Raw genomic sequence first — 18235 nt, forward strand, 5'->3', positions numbered from 1 at the left:
CGCTGTTAACCTCAGAGGAAGTTCCCTAACACGATCGGCCACTTAAACCACTTGTATCGATCATCACGTCATTTGTTAGAGAGCAGAGGTTAAGAATCTCATTCCTGTTCGGAAGGAAATCGTCCAGCAACGACAACTTCCTTAACACGAACACTATGTTCTACGAAAGCTGACATGTTCAACCATAAAAATTGGCATCGTTAAATATCGATAACAATAAAGTGGCTAACCCTTATCCGTAAGAGGCAGTTAGAATTAATAAATATATGAGATACGTGAGAGCGCATATCCAGGTATTTTTGCCAAAAATAACATGTAACACAAACGTTAGTTTTCAGGCTTAAAAAAAGGAAAACTTGGAACTGTCGTAGCCCTGTACGAAGGAAGTTTTTGGGCTTCATCGTACCAGGCAGAGGGAGGTATGCGTGGGAGGCCAACAGTGGAGGACATCCGCTGTTAGGCACGTTTTCATGTTCAATTAAGGCTGTCCGATTGAAGTGCTAAGGCCGCGCTTTCAGAACGAAAGATGCAATCTTGTTGTATTAAACACAACATTTTCAATAACATACGAGTTAAAAATATACGTCAACCAGCGTTGAAAAGACTACTTTTCTTGGCAGTCACGTTCATGCCGTTTATATAAATATATACGATCAGTTTATATCTCAATAAAGACCACCTACTTTTGTTTTTTCTATGGACTAATTATATGATATCTTAATAGGCTTTGACGAAGTAAGGTCAGATAAGTGGCGCAAGAAAAGCAGCAACTGAATAAAACTTTGTTAATAAACAATAAATGCATCAGTTGTCTTCAAACACGGTAAATTTACAAACACTACCAGCTCTTTCGAGAACACGACTCAAAAGTTAACCTCAGTTTAAAAAAGATTCTAAGCAGTAAAAATGTTGAGTTTATTCAGTTCAAGTTTGTACATTACTTAAACAAAATTAATGCGGTGCTCGCGTGTTGTCAGAATGAAAATCATATGAAGCGTGGAGAGGATTATGTCGTCACGTCAGTTTAAAACCGCAATCTGTAACATCAGGATCAACACGCTCATTACATAGAAGCTGAAGTTACAAAATTTGAACTAACGTAAATCGCTTCGCAATAATTTGTTTTACAGCTCTACTTATTGAAGATTGAATTTTCCCCTAGACGGTCGAAGGTATCCACATGCAGCGCCACAACATCAGGCCGATTTTGTCGATCAGCATAAGATTATCTCGTCCAAATAACTAAGTATTACAGTATGGGAACTGAACACAGCTTAGCACGCTACCGAAGTATTCATTAAGTGAGGGCAAAGAATCCGTTTTCAGTCAGTGAAGTTGATGAGACTTATGATGTTTTGTTCACGGATATCAAAATTCTGAAGTACAGTCTACTTACGAATTTCTCTTCTTTAAGGAAGCTGATAACTCAAGTTTTGAGTCACTTAGCTTATTTCTCACGGGATAATTCTTTACAAATCACTTGTCGCTAGACGTATTCTTTGGGCTCGGCAATTGAGCGTGCGTGTAGACACATGAAGTAGAGTAGTAACGTAGACTACTTAATTTGGGCGAAAAAGTAAAATGAATCTGTACGCTCTCGGCAAACTATTGCAAGTGCTTTTTTCTGGACAAAAACAAGGCTCCAAGTATTTAGTTTTAGAGATACTATACGACAGTTACACAGGTAATGTCTTTCACAAATGAAAACAGACAAAAAATAAAAATAAAAACGGAAAATGCATCAATAGGGAAGTTATAACGACAAATGAAATATGAATACTGGCAAGACAAGGATATTCATTTTGAGGAGCAAATGTCAGGCTGGGCGCTGTCACTGGACCGTAAAACTTCCCTTGTGTTAAAAATAATTCTTGCCGCATTTTTGGGACTCAGCGGAATTTGGCTCTGGTGTTCAGAGAGTATATAAAAAGAAAATGTTTCCAACGCTTGGTACATTGGCAAACAACTTTGGTCAAGAACCAAAAGAACTACCAAGCTAGAAGTTTTAAGAAGAACCCGTGAAGCTAAATTGTTGACCATGTCTTTTCATATTAAGGTAAGACATTCATTTCTTGTTAATAGTAGACGAACCAGAATCTCAGTTGAAGTCGTAAATTGTCGGTTGATGGTTATTTTTCTTCAATTATATATGTTTCTTTGCCGTTTGTTGTGGTGGTGTGTTTTTCAAACTGGTCTGTACAGTTCAGTAAATTATCGAATCTTCACGAACACAAATCTTTAATGATTTTCACTGCGGATGCGCCGTTTCTCGCCGATTCTCAAATATCCCAATAAGGGTTGCTTTAAGTATAGTTCTCGCCGGAGGACCGTTTCTTGCATGTATTTCAATTTTGAACGATGAAATGTGGAATTTATCCTAAGTTATACAAATGAACACAGGTCTTATAGACTGTACCAAGCTCATCTATATACACCCCGGTTTTGATACATGCCGAACTTGTCATGGATCAAACCAGGAGCCATAATCGGGGACGGAGACCGTAAGTCTCGGGATTCGCGCGCACCTATGATATGGGACAATTTTTCTATTTTCAGAACAAATTGCGCCATCCTGACGTCATATATCCGCGCGGATTCACGCACATGTCGGGGGCTCTCGCGTGGATGTTGTCACGTTGCGTGATCAAATGGTGAGAGTTGAGAGATTCTCTTGCGTATTTTTCACAGCGATGGCCGGGAATAAGGCAGGGAATACGAACCAGGGCGCTTATATGTAGTTTTATGCTCTGAGCTAACGGAAAAGGTGAGTTTTTTAGGGTCGAAAACAAGACTTCAATCTCGCGCTGGGAATGAATAATAAGATCTGCTCACGCTAGTTGTAAGCTTGCGCGTATGTTTTTGCGTTTGTTCTGACTTAAGAATATAGCAAGAAAACTCTCTACTCTGGTATCGAGTAAATTTGTGAGTTTCTCAGACAATGCTTAATCATAACCAAAACCTGTTTTGACGGTTTCTTATTGTTTCTGCTTGTTTGGTGAGTTTGCAAAAGTTTTTGAAAGGAAAGTCTGACGCGTACAATTAGCTCATTTGCATAGTGCAGCTCGTGCATTTTCAAGTCCGAGTCGGTGTTTTCGATTGTCAACAAATCTTGACAAAGATTTCTTTCATTATCTTTTGTGCTGAGATGCTGTAACAAATTTAACGAACGCAAAAAGGCTACTAACATCATGTGTGTTTCTTCAACATAAGCATAGTGAAGTTTTACACTGCGAAAATGAAAATAGACAAGGAGTTTTGATAGCTCGATCAACAAAATCGAAATCGTTATTCCAAGTTGATTAAAAAAAGCGTCATCGTAACTTTGCTGATTATTTCTGCTTTATTCACATATTTTCAGCTTAGCTTTTAATATGTTCTCAAACATTTATCAATCTTAAAGATATTTAAAAACTATAGAGTTATTGTTTCAGTTCGATGTAAGCTTTCACACGAAAGTGCGGCGGAAGTACAATTTGTCATGTTTACTGACTGTACAAAAACACGCATCGGTGGGCGCTCTCATTCATCGACAACAGAAAATTTACTGGATTTTTACACGAATAAAACTGAGCAGTATCTACGGACGTAAAGTTATTGGGCCTTGATGAAACATCAAGCGTTGCTTACAATTCAACCGAAACTCAAACTAGCAATTATTTTGTTTTACTTTTCGGTCGCGATAGACTGACAAATTCCTCGCAAGCGCGTGGCAAGAGAAGCTAAGAAACTATGAAGTCCTGAAGCTCTGCTATACTTAAATATATCCAGCTAGTTTTTTGCTGTGTAATGGAAAAGCTGTTAATCTTCAACATATGTGAAATTTAAAGTGGAGTAATGTACATGCATCCGTCGGAACACAACTTGGTCAGCGATAAATATGAGCTTACAGCGGAACACACCTAAATTCGACACTGTCTTACTTCACTCAAACTGGAGCAGCTTACGACGAAAATACTTAAGCAAAATTCCAACAGACGTAAACGCGATGAGTTGTGGGCCAAAAACATGAAACATTTCGGGAATTTCGGACGCCATTTCCCCGCGCGACATCCGCAAAAATCCTCGCAGCATCTACGCACGTGTCCCGCAGGCGATGGCGCAATTTGTTCCAAAAATAGAATTATTGTCCCATATCATGGGGACAACCCCAATACTAGAAATGGCTCGCTTACGGTCTCCGTCCCCGATTATGGCTCCTGATCAAACCTAATCTGATTCAATTAAAAAACGCCAGTTCAATTTAGAATGGCTTGGCTGTTCCCCTCACCAAGCGAGAATTTCGACTCTGAAGTGACTTTGATTCAGACGTTTCTTTGACTTTGAACGTGACGTTTCACGTGCCAAACCTGAGGCATAACACGACAAACATACTTAACCTGTCTACGATGTTTTTGTTTTAACTGCGTAAGTCCGGCTAACTTATTTCTGCGTCTTTAAGTGAATATTTTGTTTTATTTCTGTCTTTTTACAAATAGATATTGGCGAGCATCCTACTTTCGTGCCAAATCAGTATCATGGCGTCATATCCGTTCGTCAATGAGGGGGAACAGAAACAGGACGTCTTATACCGTGACAATGCTAATAGTGGCGTGATCATGGAGGAGAATGCGTTACAGCGTAACGCCAGCTCGAGCGACCAGAGAAACGGCACCTTAAGCTCCTTCCTGAGTTTGTTGCCTGCGCGTGCGCGAGTGGCCCGGAACTCTCACCCATGCATCAACTCGACTGCTGTTGTTTTATGTAGCGGAAAACCAATACTTAAAGTTTCCTGTCGAAGAACAAGCCCCGCATGTGGTAGTGGTGATGTCCCCGGATGCGCGGAAATAAGGACAATCTGTATTAATAACGGAAAACCTACAGTATTGGTCACAGGTTGTAAATGCGAATAATAACATACTGAAAAGCGGATTGTGAATTAATTTTAATGAAGGAATTTACGGACCACAAGCGGCCGCTCTTTTTTTCTTTGACTGTCTTGGGTAAGACAGCGAACTAAATCGCCATTGAAAAGAATGCCGTACGCAATTCACACGGGGAGACGGCTCAACTCACTTTGAGTGTATTAGAAATGAGTGACTTCACTGTTTCGCCTCACGCTCGACGGACTACGAAAATAGGGTGATTTGCATGTGGTCTGGGAAATTCTTGTTCTATCTCATGTAGAAACTTTTAAAGAGTCAGCTCCTTCCAATAAGGAGCTGTGAATAGCTAGGATCGATATATTTTTTTTTGCGCGCGCGCGTTAGTAGTGGTTCGTAGTAGCCAATTTGTATATCAAAAACGCAGCAAAACGTTTTTAAGGAGTTTTTGATAGTTAATCATGTAATCAAGAGTCATATTTCGGTCTGAGAAATTCCTACCTTTTCCATGTAAAATCTTCCAGTGAGTCAGCTCCTTTTAAGAGGAAGAAATGAAATGCTAAGGTATATTTTTCAGGTTTTTGCAAGTTTTAAGTTGTTCTTTGTAGCCAGGTTATACCTAAAAACAGCAAAACTTTTTTAAGGAGTTTTTGATAGTTTATCGTTAATAAAGAGCTATATTTTCTGATGAAAATTAAATGTTTCAAGGTTTAATTGATACGTGTCTATAGCTAATAAGAGTCTAATAACTTCTGAAACAAGTCTTTTCTTGCTCGTCACATGAAATCCTGGTGTGGCGCGATCAACCCACCTACGAAATCATGGGTTGTTAGCCAGCTGTCAAGAAACATTGCAAAAAGATTTTGGGGAGAAAAAGGAATAACCTCGATAATATCATGGGTGACAAATTAATACTCAATTTCGGCGCGAAATTTCAACGTTAATTTTAAAAATATTTCATATGCATGTGAATTAAAAAAAAAAATTGCCACGGCATCGTTTAGCGAGAAATGTCACCCATGATATTAAAAGGTAACTAAACGATATACTCGTGAAATTAGGAAATAATTTCACTGGTGTGTTGTCAAAATTATTTTCCGAACTTTAAGGCAAAGGAAATTATTTGAATTTTGACAAAACACAAGTGAAATTATTTGCCTAATTTCACTGGTCACCATTTGATTACCCGTACCAACAGGTAATAATTAATTAATAATAATAACAATAATAATAATAATTAAAACTTATATAGTGCAATTTTCCATGACGTACATGATCAAATGCGCTCAACAATTAGATGAAATGATTAAAACTAAATAAAATATACAGGTAATTAAGACTGATAAAATTACAAGGTGAACAATAGCACATTATATGAATTAAAAGCCTGTTTAAAAAGATATGTTTTAAGATTACCATAGCACTTAAGAGTGCCTGCCCGTAAAAATCAGACAAATTCTTAATTTCGCGGCAAGGGTCGAAAATTCGATTTCGCTCATATTCTTATGGTAGATAGGCTAGGGCATGACAAAAACTACTGGATAGTTTTTTTTGGCAAAATATCCTTTTATTTCAAAGAAATATGCAAATTACCAAATTCCGTTAAAATCGTCATTTGACGCACCATTTTATTAAACAAGTTTGAGAGCCTCGCATGCAAAACCACATCATTCTTCCGTCTTCAAAACACTCAAATATTTTTGTGCAATGTTTAAATGTGTACTGGGTTGATTTTAGGGAATGTTGCGTTGTCTTTTTGGGTGCACAATAATTAAATTTCGAAGACATGTATTTCATTCACTTAAAAGTACTTCGTGAATATAATTAATTTTCACCATGTGCGAAACCTTCAAATGGACCAAGCTTCTGGTGGTTGAATTGCAGAAGGATGGTCTACAGATTCCTGTAAAAATTTCTTTGGGCAAATGATTGTGAGCGACGCGAGAGCTTGTCAAAGTACGTCAAAAATACAAATATTTGACCATCCGTCGTCAAATTTCAATTTACGGGTTAGACGTATATTTTAGCATGCGCCACATGACTTGACCTATGTTAAGTTGAAATAGACACAGAGCTGTTAATTTCGAAATGTTCTAACCTAATTTGCTGTAAAAGGCAGGTCCAAAGCCGATTTGACGTGCTTCTATCACCATTCGTCGCACATAAAGCAGAAGTTTGCTTTTGTTTACATAACGTCCGATGTACATCGCCAACTGTCAACTTATTTAACGGTCGAATACCATGAATCTGTGACCCTCGTTCGACACATATGATTACCACTGCATCTAAGTCAAAAACGGCTAAGTCATTTGTAGATAGTTGCTTGCTTTGCACTACACCAAAATATTACGTTTGATCATCATGGTTTGATGGCTTGAATCCTTGCTTGCAGCGGTTCCTTGTTCGTCACGCAATTCTGTCATCCTATTTTAGGGGGTAGGGGTGGGACAATTTCTATCCTGATACGTAACGCTCCGTAAGGCTTGGAATCACTGGGAGCACGCAATCGTGTTGAGTAGGAAGAGATTAAATTAAGAAATGAAAAGAATGAATAGTTAACCATTGCCCCTGTTGTTATCTTTTACTCGACCACCGCTACCTACATGCCGCTGCGTAATACTGTAACGCTAAACTCATACCTAGGTCTTTGTAATACAGTGGGCTACCCCCGGGGAAATAGGTGGCGACCGCTTAATGGGGCTATCCGCTTAAATAGAGGTTGGTGTACCTTGAATATTTAATTTTTCACTATCGGGCTATAAATTTCTTGGTGAACATGGAGTCAATTCAATACAATCATGATAGACGTGTGTTTGAATTATCACTCGTCATGCAACTTCAATTTCAGACTCTTATCTGCCATCGCCCTTTCCAAAACAAAGTTCTTAAATTTTGGGTGGCCGCTCAATAGGGGTAAAGACAATAATGAAACCCTTATCGGAATGACCAAATGATGGCCGCGGAGGTAACCGGTCAATAGGTGTTTTATTTACAATATTTTACTGACGATAATTTTGGACTGTATTGACAACAGTCCTCTATTTTCTGTTACATACCAATGCCTCGCCACTAAGCAAACAACTGATACGCCAAACAAAATGGCATGGCCAGGGCTATTTACTCACGTAATTACTAATTAAATTTAGTCTGTTTTTCTCACGAATTAGACTCGTTGTGATTTCCTATTTTTATTTCAGCTAGTTCTTGCTTCATTAATCTATAACTTTTTTATGGCGATTTTCTTAAAATTCTAGTGAGTACGGGTACTAGCTTTATCAGCTGTTTTCTGAAACATCAGAACGTACAACAAACGTGATATGGACCGAGGCCACGTACACTATAGAATATGATTATATAAATATACACATATATTATTATATATATGAAAAAACAGAAGAACAATGATTAAATTGTTTCACTTATGCTGAGAGTACTCTATACAAAATAGATCAAAATGTGCAGCATATGCCGTGACAGCACTGCGTGACGAACAATAACGGCTGTAAGATTGGGCTGCGCCGACACGCTTATCAGCAATGGTCAGCAATCGATCAAACGCAATATTTTGGCGCAGCGCAAAGCGAGCAACTATCTACAAATGTCTCAGCCGTTTTAGACTTTGATGCAGTGATGTTCATATGCGCAGAAAGATGGTCACGGATTCATAGTATTCGACCAATGTTAGATTGACAGTAGGCGATGTACATCGGACGTTAACCTTGTGAAAACAAAAGCCAACATATGCTTTATGTGCGACGAATGGTGAGAGATCGACTAGAAACACGTCAAATCGGCTTTGGACCTGCCTTTTACAGCAAATTAGGTTAGAACATTTCGAAATTATCAGCTCTGTCTCTATTTCAGCTTAACATAGGTCAAGTCATGTGGCGCATGCTAAAATATACGTCTAACCCGTAAATTGAAATTTGACGACGGATGGTCAAATATTTGCATTTTTGACGTACTTTGACAAGCTCTCGCGTCGCTCACAATCATTTGCCCAAAGAAATTTTTACAGGAATCTGTAGACCATCCTTCTGCAATTCAACCACCAGAAGCTTGGTCCATTTGAAGGTTTCGCACATGGTGAAAATTAATTATATTCACGAAGTACTTTTAAGTGAATGAAATACATGTCTTCGAAATTTAATTATTGTGCACCCAAAAAGACAACGCAACATTCCCTAAAATCAACCCAGTACACATTTAAACATTGCACAAAAATATTTGAGTGTTTTGAAGACGGAAGAATGATGTGGTTTTGCATGCGAGGCTCTCAAACTTGTTTAATAAAATGGTGCGTCAAATGACGATTTTAACGGAATTTGGTAATTTGCATATTTCTTTGAAATAAAAGGATATTTTGCCAAAAAAACTATCCAGTAGTTTTTGTCATGCCCTAGCCTATCTACCATAAGAATATGAGCGAAATCGAATTTTCGATCCTTGCCGAGTTATTTTCCATTTTCATGGACAGGGACTCTTAAAACTTGAAAGAGAGTCAAGACTGGATATGCCACTCGGTAAATTGTTCCAGAGCTTCGGGACCGCATAACAGAATGCTCTTCCTCCAAGTGTTGCGAGTATCTTGCTGCTTGGAACCCCAAGCATAATGTTTTCGCTGGATGTAAGCGAATGTCTAGTTGATGTGAGCGAGTGAGTGAGTCAGAACTTTATTAAAGTGTCAAAAACCTTATAGCCTGGAAATAATACACCATACTAATTAGGGGACACTGCTGAAAAACTATACTAATACTAATATTAATACAATAAAAAAAAATAAATGACTTGAAGGGCATTATGTGCAGCATAGGATGCAGCCCTTACAGCCGGTGTCCATTATGCGAGTTATATCCCTTTTGCGAATATAGTTTGTAAAAGCCTGCAGTGTCTTGGCTGATCTGTCGGCCATAGACAGTTTGCCCCATAATTTGGGTCCTACATAACGCAGAGAGTGCTTCCCATAAGTAACAGATGCTATTAGGACATAGTCTATGTTTAACTTTATACATGAGAATACAGATGTCTTGTAAACGCCTGTTCTCTAGAGTTGGCAACTTGGCTCTCTCCAGTAGCTGAGTATAGCTAGCATGCTTGTCCTTGTAAACGGCCCTCAAGCCCCTTTCCTGTAGTCGTTCAAGTTTACGTGCATCGCTAGCTCTGCAGAAGTGCCACACTAGGTGACAATAAGTAAGGTAAGGTAGTACAGCTGACTTGTATAACTGAAGTTTGGCCTTAGTCGGGATTAAATTTCTTAGTCGCATTAGTACGCCGATTCTCTGACTTGTCTTTATGCAGGCTGAGCTAACGTGTTCCGAAAAATTCAGTTTGGAGTCAATAGTTACCCCTAAAAGTTTAAGAGTATCTGCGGTCTTAATTTTCTGATTGTTAGTATAGATCACTGCACTAGTGCGTGAGTCAGTTGTCTTGCCGCAGCCGATGTTCAACGTCTGATATTTCTTTAAGTTTCCGGCCAGCAAGTTGGACTCGTAACACTTTTTTGCCTGATCCGCACTTTCACTAAGCTTGGAAGTAACCTCCACTAGATCATGACGACTGTGGTAGATTTGGCGATCGTTAGCGTACATCGATGGTCTGGTTGCTATGCACAAGGGGAGGTCGTTCTGAAAAATGTTCCATAGTAACGGCCCCAGGGCAGAGCCCTGGGGACAGCCTCGGTTCACAAACCTGTACGAACTGACTTGGTCGCCCATTTTGACACGATTGTATCTGTCACTAAGGTAGCTTTTCAGGAGTTGTATAAGTCCGGCCTTGAAACCGTATGCTTTAAGCTTACTCAACAGCAATGGTGGGTGCAGGGAGTCAAACGCCTTTGACATGTCAGTGGAAAGAATGTTCACAACAAGACTCTCGTCCCTTGCCTTCTTCCATGCCTCAACCAGGGTAATCAAGGTAGTTTCACAACTGTGATGTTTACGATATGCAGTCGAGTTTTCATACATGCGGGAGTCAAAATCTGCGGCTATCTGTTGACCCACCAGTTTTTCCAGAACTTTGTTTACACATGGGAGGATGGTAATTGGCCTGTAGTTCTCTTTAGAAAGCTTGTCCTCTTTTTTGTACACCGGGGTCCAGTCCCCCTTCTTCCAAGCACTGGGCCACACACTATTACTTAGACACGAGTTGAAAAGGGTCGTGAGTGGTTTGGACAACTGTTGCGCTCCTATTTTCAGGGCTTTAGATGGAATACCGTCACTGCCAGTAGCTTTGTTTATGTTCAGCGATTCAAGAACAGCGAGAACCTGCCCTTGCGTACCAGGTTTGATTTCGATTGTCTGCGTCGAGTTTCCGTACTCCCGTTGGATCTTTTGAACACTAGGGTGATCTTTGAAATCTTCCATTGAATTACGCTCAACTGCCGCACCTCCTATTCCTTCTGCTAACGTAGCAAAATGCTTTACTAGTACTTCCGCAACTTGCTTTTGGTCTTTTATCACATTTCCATTCATGAAATGATGTTTAAGTTAAGGGATTTTAAACTCTCTTGAGACTCTTAGCGTTCATGCTCTCTTGAGTTTAGCAGAGATAATTTTGTGAAGAACAGGGGAAAACTATAAGCGCGCTTCGCCCTTGTCCTTTGAACGCTCGAAAGGCATGCTATCAGTTCTTGAGTGTGGACCTCCTTCTCAGTCAGTCAGTAACAACAAAATATTTAGTGACGTCATTTTGCGCATGCGTACAGGTCACATCACCAACACGCTTAACTACCGTTGTTCCTAAAGATCCAAGCATCAGGCGCTGACCGAAAGGATTGCGCGGCAAATGGAGGCAAGAGTGCTAACACCGGAGAGAAATCATATTTAGTTTGTACCTTTGGGGCCTGAGAAGCACTCAGTGCACTGCGGCAGGGAGTAACGTGACTTTGTTTACTACATTTGTTTATACGTTGTTGTTGTTTTTGTTGTTTTTGTTTGTAGTGCGCTTTATTGAAATCTGTACCAAGACCTTATAACGCGTTAGAAATAGAAAAAATACCTATATACTTCCATTTAATAGTTTAGATAAATATCTGAATTACAACTTGAAAGCGTCAAAGACTGCAAATATCACAAAGTGATGAACAAAATTGTACACTAATTAAACTTTCCCGTATGTGGAGCACGATGACGTCACGCTGCGCATGTGCAACTCTTAACCACTCTACAAGCCCCGTTCTGACGGAAGACAATTTGATAGTTCTTTTTGCACCGTGGTGGGATATTATGAAATGATAAACAGGCCACACTTAGTCTTCTGCAGTGAACCTCAGTGAAGTGCCTTCCAAGGCAGTGGTTCCACTTTCGTATTCTTCGTAACTCGCAGGAACGTGTCGAACGTTTGACTACTGAATGATTATCAATGTCTTCGTCGCTGTAGATTTGTGACATCAGTATAGTTGGTGAAGTGTTGTTCTTGTTCAACAGGTTTCTTCCCAGGTCATTCACCAATGCCTGTCTGTGGTCGCGTTCAACGAATCTTGAAGAAACTACCAAGAGCAACCAGCTTTGGACCAAGACAAACGCTGTTAGCTACAATGAGAGAAAAAGAGAGCATGTTTTGGTCACGTTCCAGCTGGTTGTTTTTCTCTTGTTGTCTTTTTTTGTTGTTGTTGTTTTCTTTTGTTTTTCATATTTCTCCAGTTTATGTTACCACCCCCGGGGGGGGGGGGGGGAGGGTAAACTCCCATATGAAAAGGATGGGGTTGCTCGACATCTCGCTTAAGTTTTTTTATCAAAAATTCTGGTCTCACTTAGCATGTTCATGACGAAACGCCACTATTCTTAGCTGTCAAAATATCTTTTAGGGTGCACTCGAAGAATTAATGATAAAAGAAACGCTCTTATTTCCGTTTTTACGCTCGAGTTCCACAGGTCTCCTGAGTGCGGTCTACTAGCGCGGGCTCCTTTTCTGGTAATCAAGCCAATTCCGTTTTACGTGGTATCTTTTAGCCGCGCCCAGGTTGGTCTCCGTTTAGGATTTTAGGGTCTTAATTCAAATTTTCCGGCAAGCTTTTCCGACCTTTTCATTTGGGAGTTCCCCCAGGGTTACCATACGGAACTATTAGCGATCAAAGTCACGAGTTTTGCGATACCAATTCACCAATTAACCTCAATGAAAAAGCGCTGCCCATAGCTTTAATACAAGATATAAATCACTTTGTTAGGATAAATCGTACGCGAGATCATGTTCTGAAAGCCTCTCTAAACAATAGCACTTCTCTATGTTGGAGGACGAGGAATCCTTTTTTCAGTTTCATTTTAAAATGACAGTTGCACAAACACCGTTTTACTAGCTATAGTAATGGTAAAAGATATGATTTTAACCGACCATTTAGCGATCAACACTTCACTACCCCTGTAAAACATCCATTACAGGACAAAGAGAGAAATGAGCAAAAATTAAAATCGATCATAAAACAAATGTACGCAAAAGGATGCCGAAGATTCTTGACACCGCAAAAGATTCGTAGATCTAACATTAAAACAAGTGTATAATTGTAGGTAGGGACTGATCGCGACTGATCGACAAGGCCAAAGAAACGAGGATTGATATTAGAAGGTCTAGAAGAGAACTGAAATCCATTTTTTAAGCATTAATCTGTCATCGACTCAAGCACCTTCGCAGCATCAGTAATTTTGTCCGTTTTCTTGTCCTGAATGCAGACACTGTAAAACTCTCTTCTAAGAAAGGACATTTTAGATGCCTGCAATTTGTTACGTTTGTCGTTTGGCTTCTTGTATCAGCATAATTCTCGCTTTCAGTAGCAAACGCGGGATTCCAAGCTAACCCTCACAGCAGAAAAAATACGGCCTCCAAGTAAAGCACTTCACTGAACGGAAATTTAATTTTAGACTCGTAGAGTTGACTGAAATTTTAAGCTAATTTAAGCTTTTCGCCACAACATAAAGAACCAGAGCAAACTGACGCAATTTGAATACTTCTCAAAATTGCGGACCCAAACAAAACCACGCTTGTTAACATAAATCCGCATAGGTGAAAATGATTTAAGTTTACCAATTGAATTGCTATACACTTGATTGCCTCTAAGTACCTTCAAGTAATTGCACATCTTCCTTTCTTTTCAGCTTGGAATTAACTGATTTCGTTCCCTCTTTTGCCCTTTACAGATTATACCTGAATTCCTCTTCAACCCATCTGCTCACGGCTCTTTTATAGCTACAGACTGACGTCTTCCTATTTTTAAATACATACCTTACGAGAGTTTCCCGACTTGGCGAAACAAAAGATTTTCCCTACGCGTGATACTCACGAGTTCTTGCTAAACGGACTTCAATGTTTTCCTTTTAATTCGCTGGCATTAGAAACTTTCTAATCGATATATATATTACAATAAAATATTCGAGTACTTTCCGTTTCTAAATTTATCAAATCACGCTAACTGCTAGTCGTACAATAGACTCACGGAAATGCCCATCTGAGATCCCCCATACAATCTATTGAATTTTTTTTCTTTCAGAGACATTTCGAAAACTCATTTAATATTTCACTGGAGTCTTTTCAATGTCTTGCTTTTACTAGAGTAGGAGAAATCAGGCCTTTTCTCTGCGTTTCCAGTCAACTTCTGTATGGCCTTCTTCACAGATGTTCTATGGGTTTGTCACGTTTTCCTCCCTGAAAATGAGAAAGAAAGATTACGTGACGTACCAAAAAGTGAGTTTCCAATTCTTAGTTTTAGCAGATTCGCCTCGAGTACCATTAAGGATATCGGGGAAACAAAACTCACTGTTTCCCCATACGGACAGTTATCAAGAATTTAGAGTGAACCAACCATTATGTAACCTGTACAATGCACGGGAAAATTCGCGAATCCAAAACATTGGGGTAGCATAATTTTCATTGTCATGCTTTTGGCGTTTTGGTGGCCCTCGCCTCTACGGGCCAAAAGTATTTGTAACAGATTAAGATATTTTATACCAATTAATAACTGCTTATTTCAAACATTGGGTTGTTATTTTAAACAAAGGACTGAGTTAGACGTTCACCATAGAAAATGTTCGCAACCTTCGCGCCGACTCCTGGACCATGTCCCACGACTGCCTACTATTTTAAAAATGAACATTTTTACAGATCAGTGGCCGGTAAAAAAAAAAAAAAAAATGCGTACTTGCCTTGTGGGTCAGACCATTTTGTGTGAATGTTAAACGCAAAACCAAATCAATCAAATCGTGTTACTTTTGGGTCAAGTAAAGACCACTCTACCTGTTGGATTCGGCTAGAAAGTAATAAGCAGAGATTTATTATCCAACTACACTCTGAAGAATTCACGCTCATAATTCGCGAAACGAGTACAAACATCCCACGGCATTTGTGCTACAGCAAACCTGTTTAACAGGTTACACCTTTTAGTGCTCCCTCGCGTGCGCAACACAAAACACAGTTAAAACATTGGATAAAAATGATCGACTTTTACAGTTGAGTGGAGTTCTTCCAGTGTGTGTATTTTGGCTTGTCATTTGTATTCTGACTCAACCTGCAGGATCACCAGGAATCTGCAAGGCTGGTAAAGCATTCAACAATTGTTCTAAATAAATTAAACAGACTGTTACCGCTCTTTACGGAATACTTTTGTTACGTGACTAACTTACGTTACTAAAGTGTCTCTAGGAATATAAAACTGAACACTTGACTCTGTATTTATTTCTTTATTGAATAACCCTTGTCAACAATTCATTGATCAGGATACAATAAATATTAAATATGTTTAAATACGACAAAATTTAACTAAATGTTACGTAAAAGATCTTTACGTATTTACATAAACGGACGTTAATCAGATCCAGGCAAAGGAAACTGGTTACTCCACTATTAAGAGGACCAAGAGCTCTAGACCTCTTGGAAAATTACAACGGCATGATACATGCCTTCAGTCATAAAATATAACTTACAAATCAATGGACCTTTTCGGCGATACGGCGGCCATTTTGAACTATGATTCAGTATTATTTCAAGTAGCTATTATGAGATGCTCAGGAGGCAAATACATACTAATTTGTTCCCAGAGCGTCCCATGATACCTATTTGAGACAAGAGAATTCAAAGTGGCCGCCGCATCGCCGAAAAGGCCCATTATCTCCTGTTATCATAATCAAAGATACCCAGCTAAGAGGATTTAAAGAAAAAGCAAATAGGATCATTTTGCCATTCACGTTGAGAATGTTACAGCTACAATGTCCTTAAAGGAAAACAAACATCACAAAGCGATGGTTAACGGATGACACATTGAACACAGTCAAAGTTCCTGAACTTGCAGTAGAACGAAGTCACGCCGCGCACGTGCAGCTGTTCAGAATCCGGCAGTAACCTTTCTGTCCAAGGACGGAACCATAATTTTTCTTGCACTTTGGTGGAACATTGTTAGCCGATAAACAAACCACACTTTGTGATCTGCAGTGAAGTTCAATAAAGTACCTTCCAAGGCAGTCGTTCCATCGTATTGTTTTTCCCAACACGCAAGGACTCGACCTCCGTTTGAAGCGCAGGCCAACTGACTTTAGATTGTTTCCGTTTTTGGCTTCGTCTTGTAGAGATTTTGACAATGAAGTCTCGTGGAGTTCGTCCAATTCGTTTTCATCTAGAAAGTCAGTTGCAACATCATGGCTCGTAGCACTTTGTGGTGCGGATTGCTGGATTTGAACGAATCTTGAATGAACCACCGAGAAAACGTAACTCTGTACGAAAAGGTAAACAGCGAGCTGCAATAAAAATGACACAAGGTCAAATTCAAAATCCTTTTAAAATAAATAAATAAATAAAATAAAAGACTTTATTTAACCTGAAAGGCCAATCAGTGATCACTGGATCACTGGTATTAACTGGCGATCAGCATTTACATATAAAATACAGCTGTTCATAAAATTGTACTTTAAATACTAAACATTTACATTAAAAATTACAGCCATTCTGGAGATTATGTAAAAACAAGCATTTAAAAAGAAGAGCAACAACAACAAACAAACAAGCAAAAAATTGAACCTAATTTACGGTACATACATGATTGATACGGTCTTGATCCATAAAATGCTTTAAAATATGTGTTTTAAACTTAGAAAGAGTGTTTAATTCTCTGCAAGAACACATACTGCAACAAGCACTGCCCGAATTCAGAAGAAAAGAACGAAGAAGTTAAAAGCAACGAACAACGAGACGAGAGGAAGCTATGTTTAACACTGTCTTAAAGGTAAGCGTTGCTTGGAAGTCGTCTTCATCAACATTGATTTCTTTTTACAGCAAATCATGTTGTCAGATGACAAGGGTAGCTCAGTTTCGCTGCCCAATGAGGCGCCGTCCTCACTACGCCTAAGAAATTTGAAAACGGCTCTTTCGCCCTGAAAACGCATCAAACGTTTTCCGTCCACGCTAAGCCGGAGAAATGTGAAAACGCAACAATCACGGGTAATTCTGGATTTGTGTTTGAGTAAAACTCGGTCAGGAAAATCATATGATTATCGTGATGTTACCTGTTTCGAAAAGCTCCGTGTTCAAAATCATTTCCGTTCACCCGAAACCGAAAGACGCGTTTTCAAAATCCTCCGGTTTGAAGAGCGTTTTCGAAAAACTCCGTTTTCGTGACGGATTAGTGTGGACGGTAGGCCTAACCATAGACTGAAATAAAGCTGCGTTTTCGAATTTCTCCGGCGTAGTGTGGGAGGGGCCTGAATTGCTTTAGATTAAAGATAAGCTCAAAAAGTAATAGATTAGTTGATACAATTATTTTAATAATCATTCGCTCTGAGGATATGAATCAAAGAAATGTGTCGCTTGACGAAAAGTGTTTCCGATTGTTCCACGCTTGTGCAATACTTGATTAATATCTTATCATTTTTTCTCAACGAGTTTCAAATTTACCATCATTTCGTCCCTATCGTAAAACTGAAACCATGCTGATTTTTCTTGCAGATCACGGCAGCCTATTTTCTGATACAAAGCTGGCTTTTTTATGAAGTATGTTCCAGTCCTGTTAAAGTGAATCAGCAGTTGCCAGAAAGCCAGATAATTGAGGGTCAGGCTTTACCAGGCCAGATGGATGACAGTGAGTTAGAAAAACCCTTCAGCGCATCATCTGCTACACTTCCTTCTCAGACCCATGGTAGTGTAGACGCTTTTCTCTTTCGCCTCAAACGCCACTCAAGGCATTCAAGGCCCTGCGAGGTAAAAAGAATACGAAAGTGGAACGACTGCCTTGGAAGACACTTCATTGAGATTCACTGCAGAAGACTTAGTGTGGCATGTTTATCACCTAACAATGTTCCACCAAAGTGCAAGAAAAATTACCATGCCATCCTTGGAAAGAACGGTTACTGCCAAATACTTACGAGCTGCACCTGCGCGGCGTGACGTCATCCTACCCAATGATC

The 18235-nt window shown here is 39.4% G+C and overlaps 2 protein-coding genes across 2 annotated transcripts; both read left to right on the forward strand.

Moving 5' to 3' along the window:
- The first annotated feature begins 1921 nt into the window (after positions 1 to 1921).
- LOC149111645 (uncharacterized) lies at positions 1922 to 5558 on the forward strand. Its single transcript, XM_089290161.1, has 2 exons — positions 1922 to 2056; positions 4476 to 5558. Exons 1-2 carry the CDS (start codon positions 2039 to 2041, stop codon positions 4887 to 4889), a joined length of 432 nt encoding a protein of 143 aa, XP_089146287.1. The 5' UTR covers positions 1922 to 2038; the 3' UTR covers positions 4890 to 5558.
- An 11349-nt stretch (positions 5559 to 16907) lies between these two features.
- LOC149111646 (uncharacterized) lies at positions 16908 to 18235 on the forward strand. The gene is made up of 2 exons (XM_089289808.1): positions 16908 to 17058; positions 17778 to 18235. Exons 1-2 carry the CDS (start codon positions 17038 to 17040, stop codon positions 18213 to 18215), a joined length of 459 nt encoding a protein of 152 aa, XP_089145934.1. The 5' UTR covers positions 16908 to 17037; the 3' UTR covers positions 18216 to 18235.

Source organism: Orbicella faveolata, unplaced genomic scaffold (genome assembly GCF_042242905.1).
Source record: "Orbicella faveolata isolate gen_17 unplaced genomic scaffold, um_ofav_v1 contig_2, whole genome shotgun sequence".
Taxonomy (NCBI): domain Eukaryota; kingdom Metazoa; phylum Cnidaria; class Anthozoa; order Scleractinia; family Merulinidae; genus Orbicella; species Orbicella faveolata.

What these genes read in the sequence shown, in the direction of transcription:
- LOC149111646 (XM_089289808.1), top strand. Translation starts at nt 17,038, where the DNA reads ATGTTTAACACTGTCTTAAAG. An exon ending in TGTTTAACACTGTCTTAAAG is followed by an intron (nt 17,059 to 17,777) that starts GTAAGCGTTGCT and finishes TTTTTCTTGCAG; the next exon opens with ATCACGGCAGCCTATTTTCT.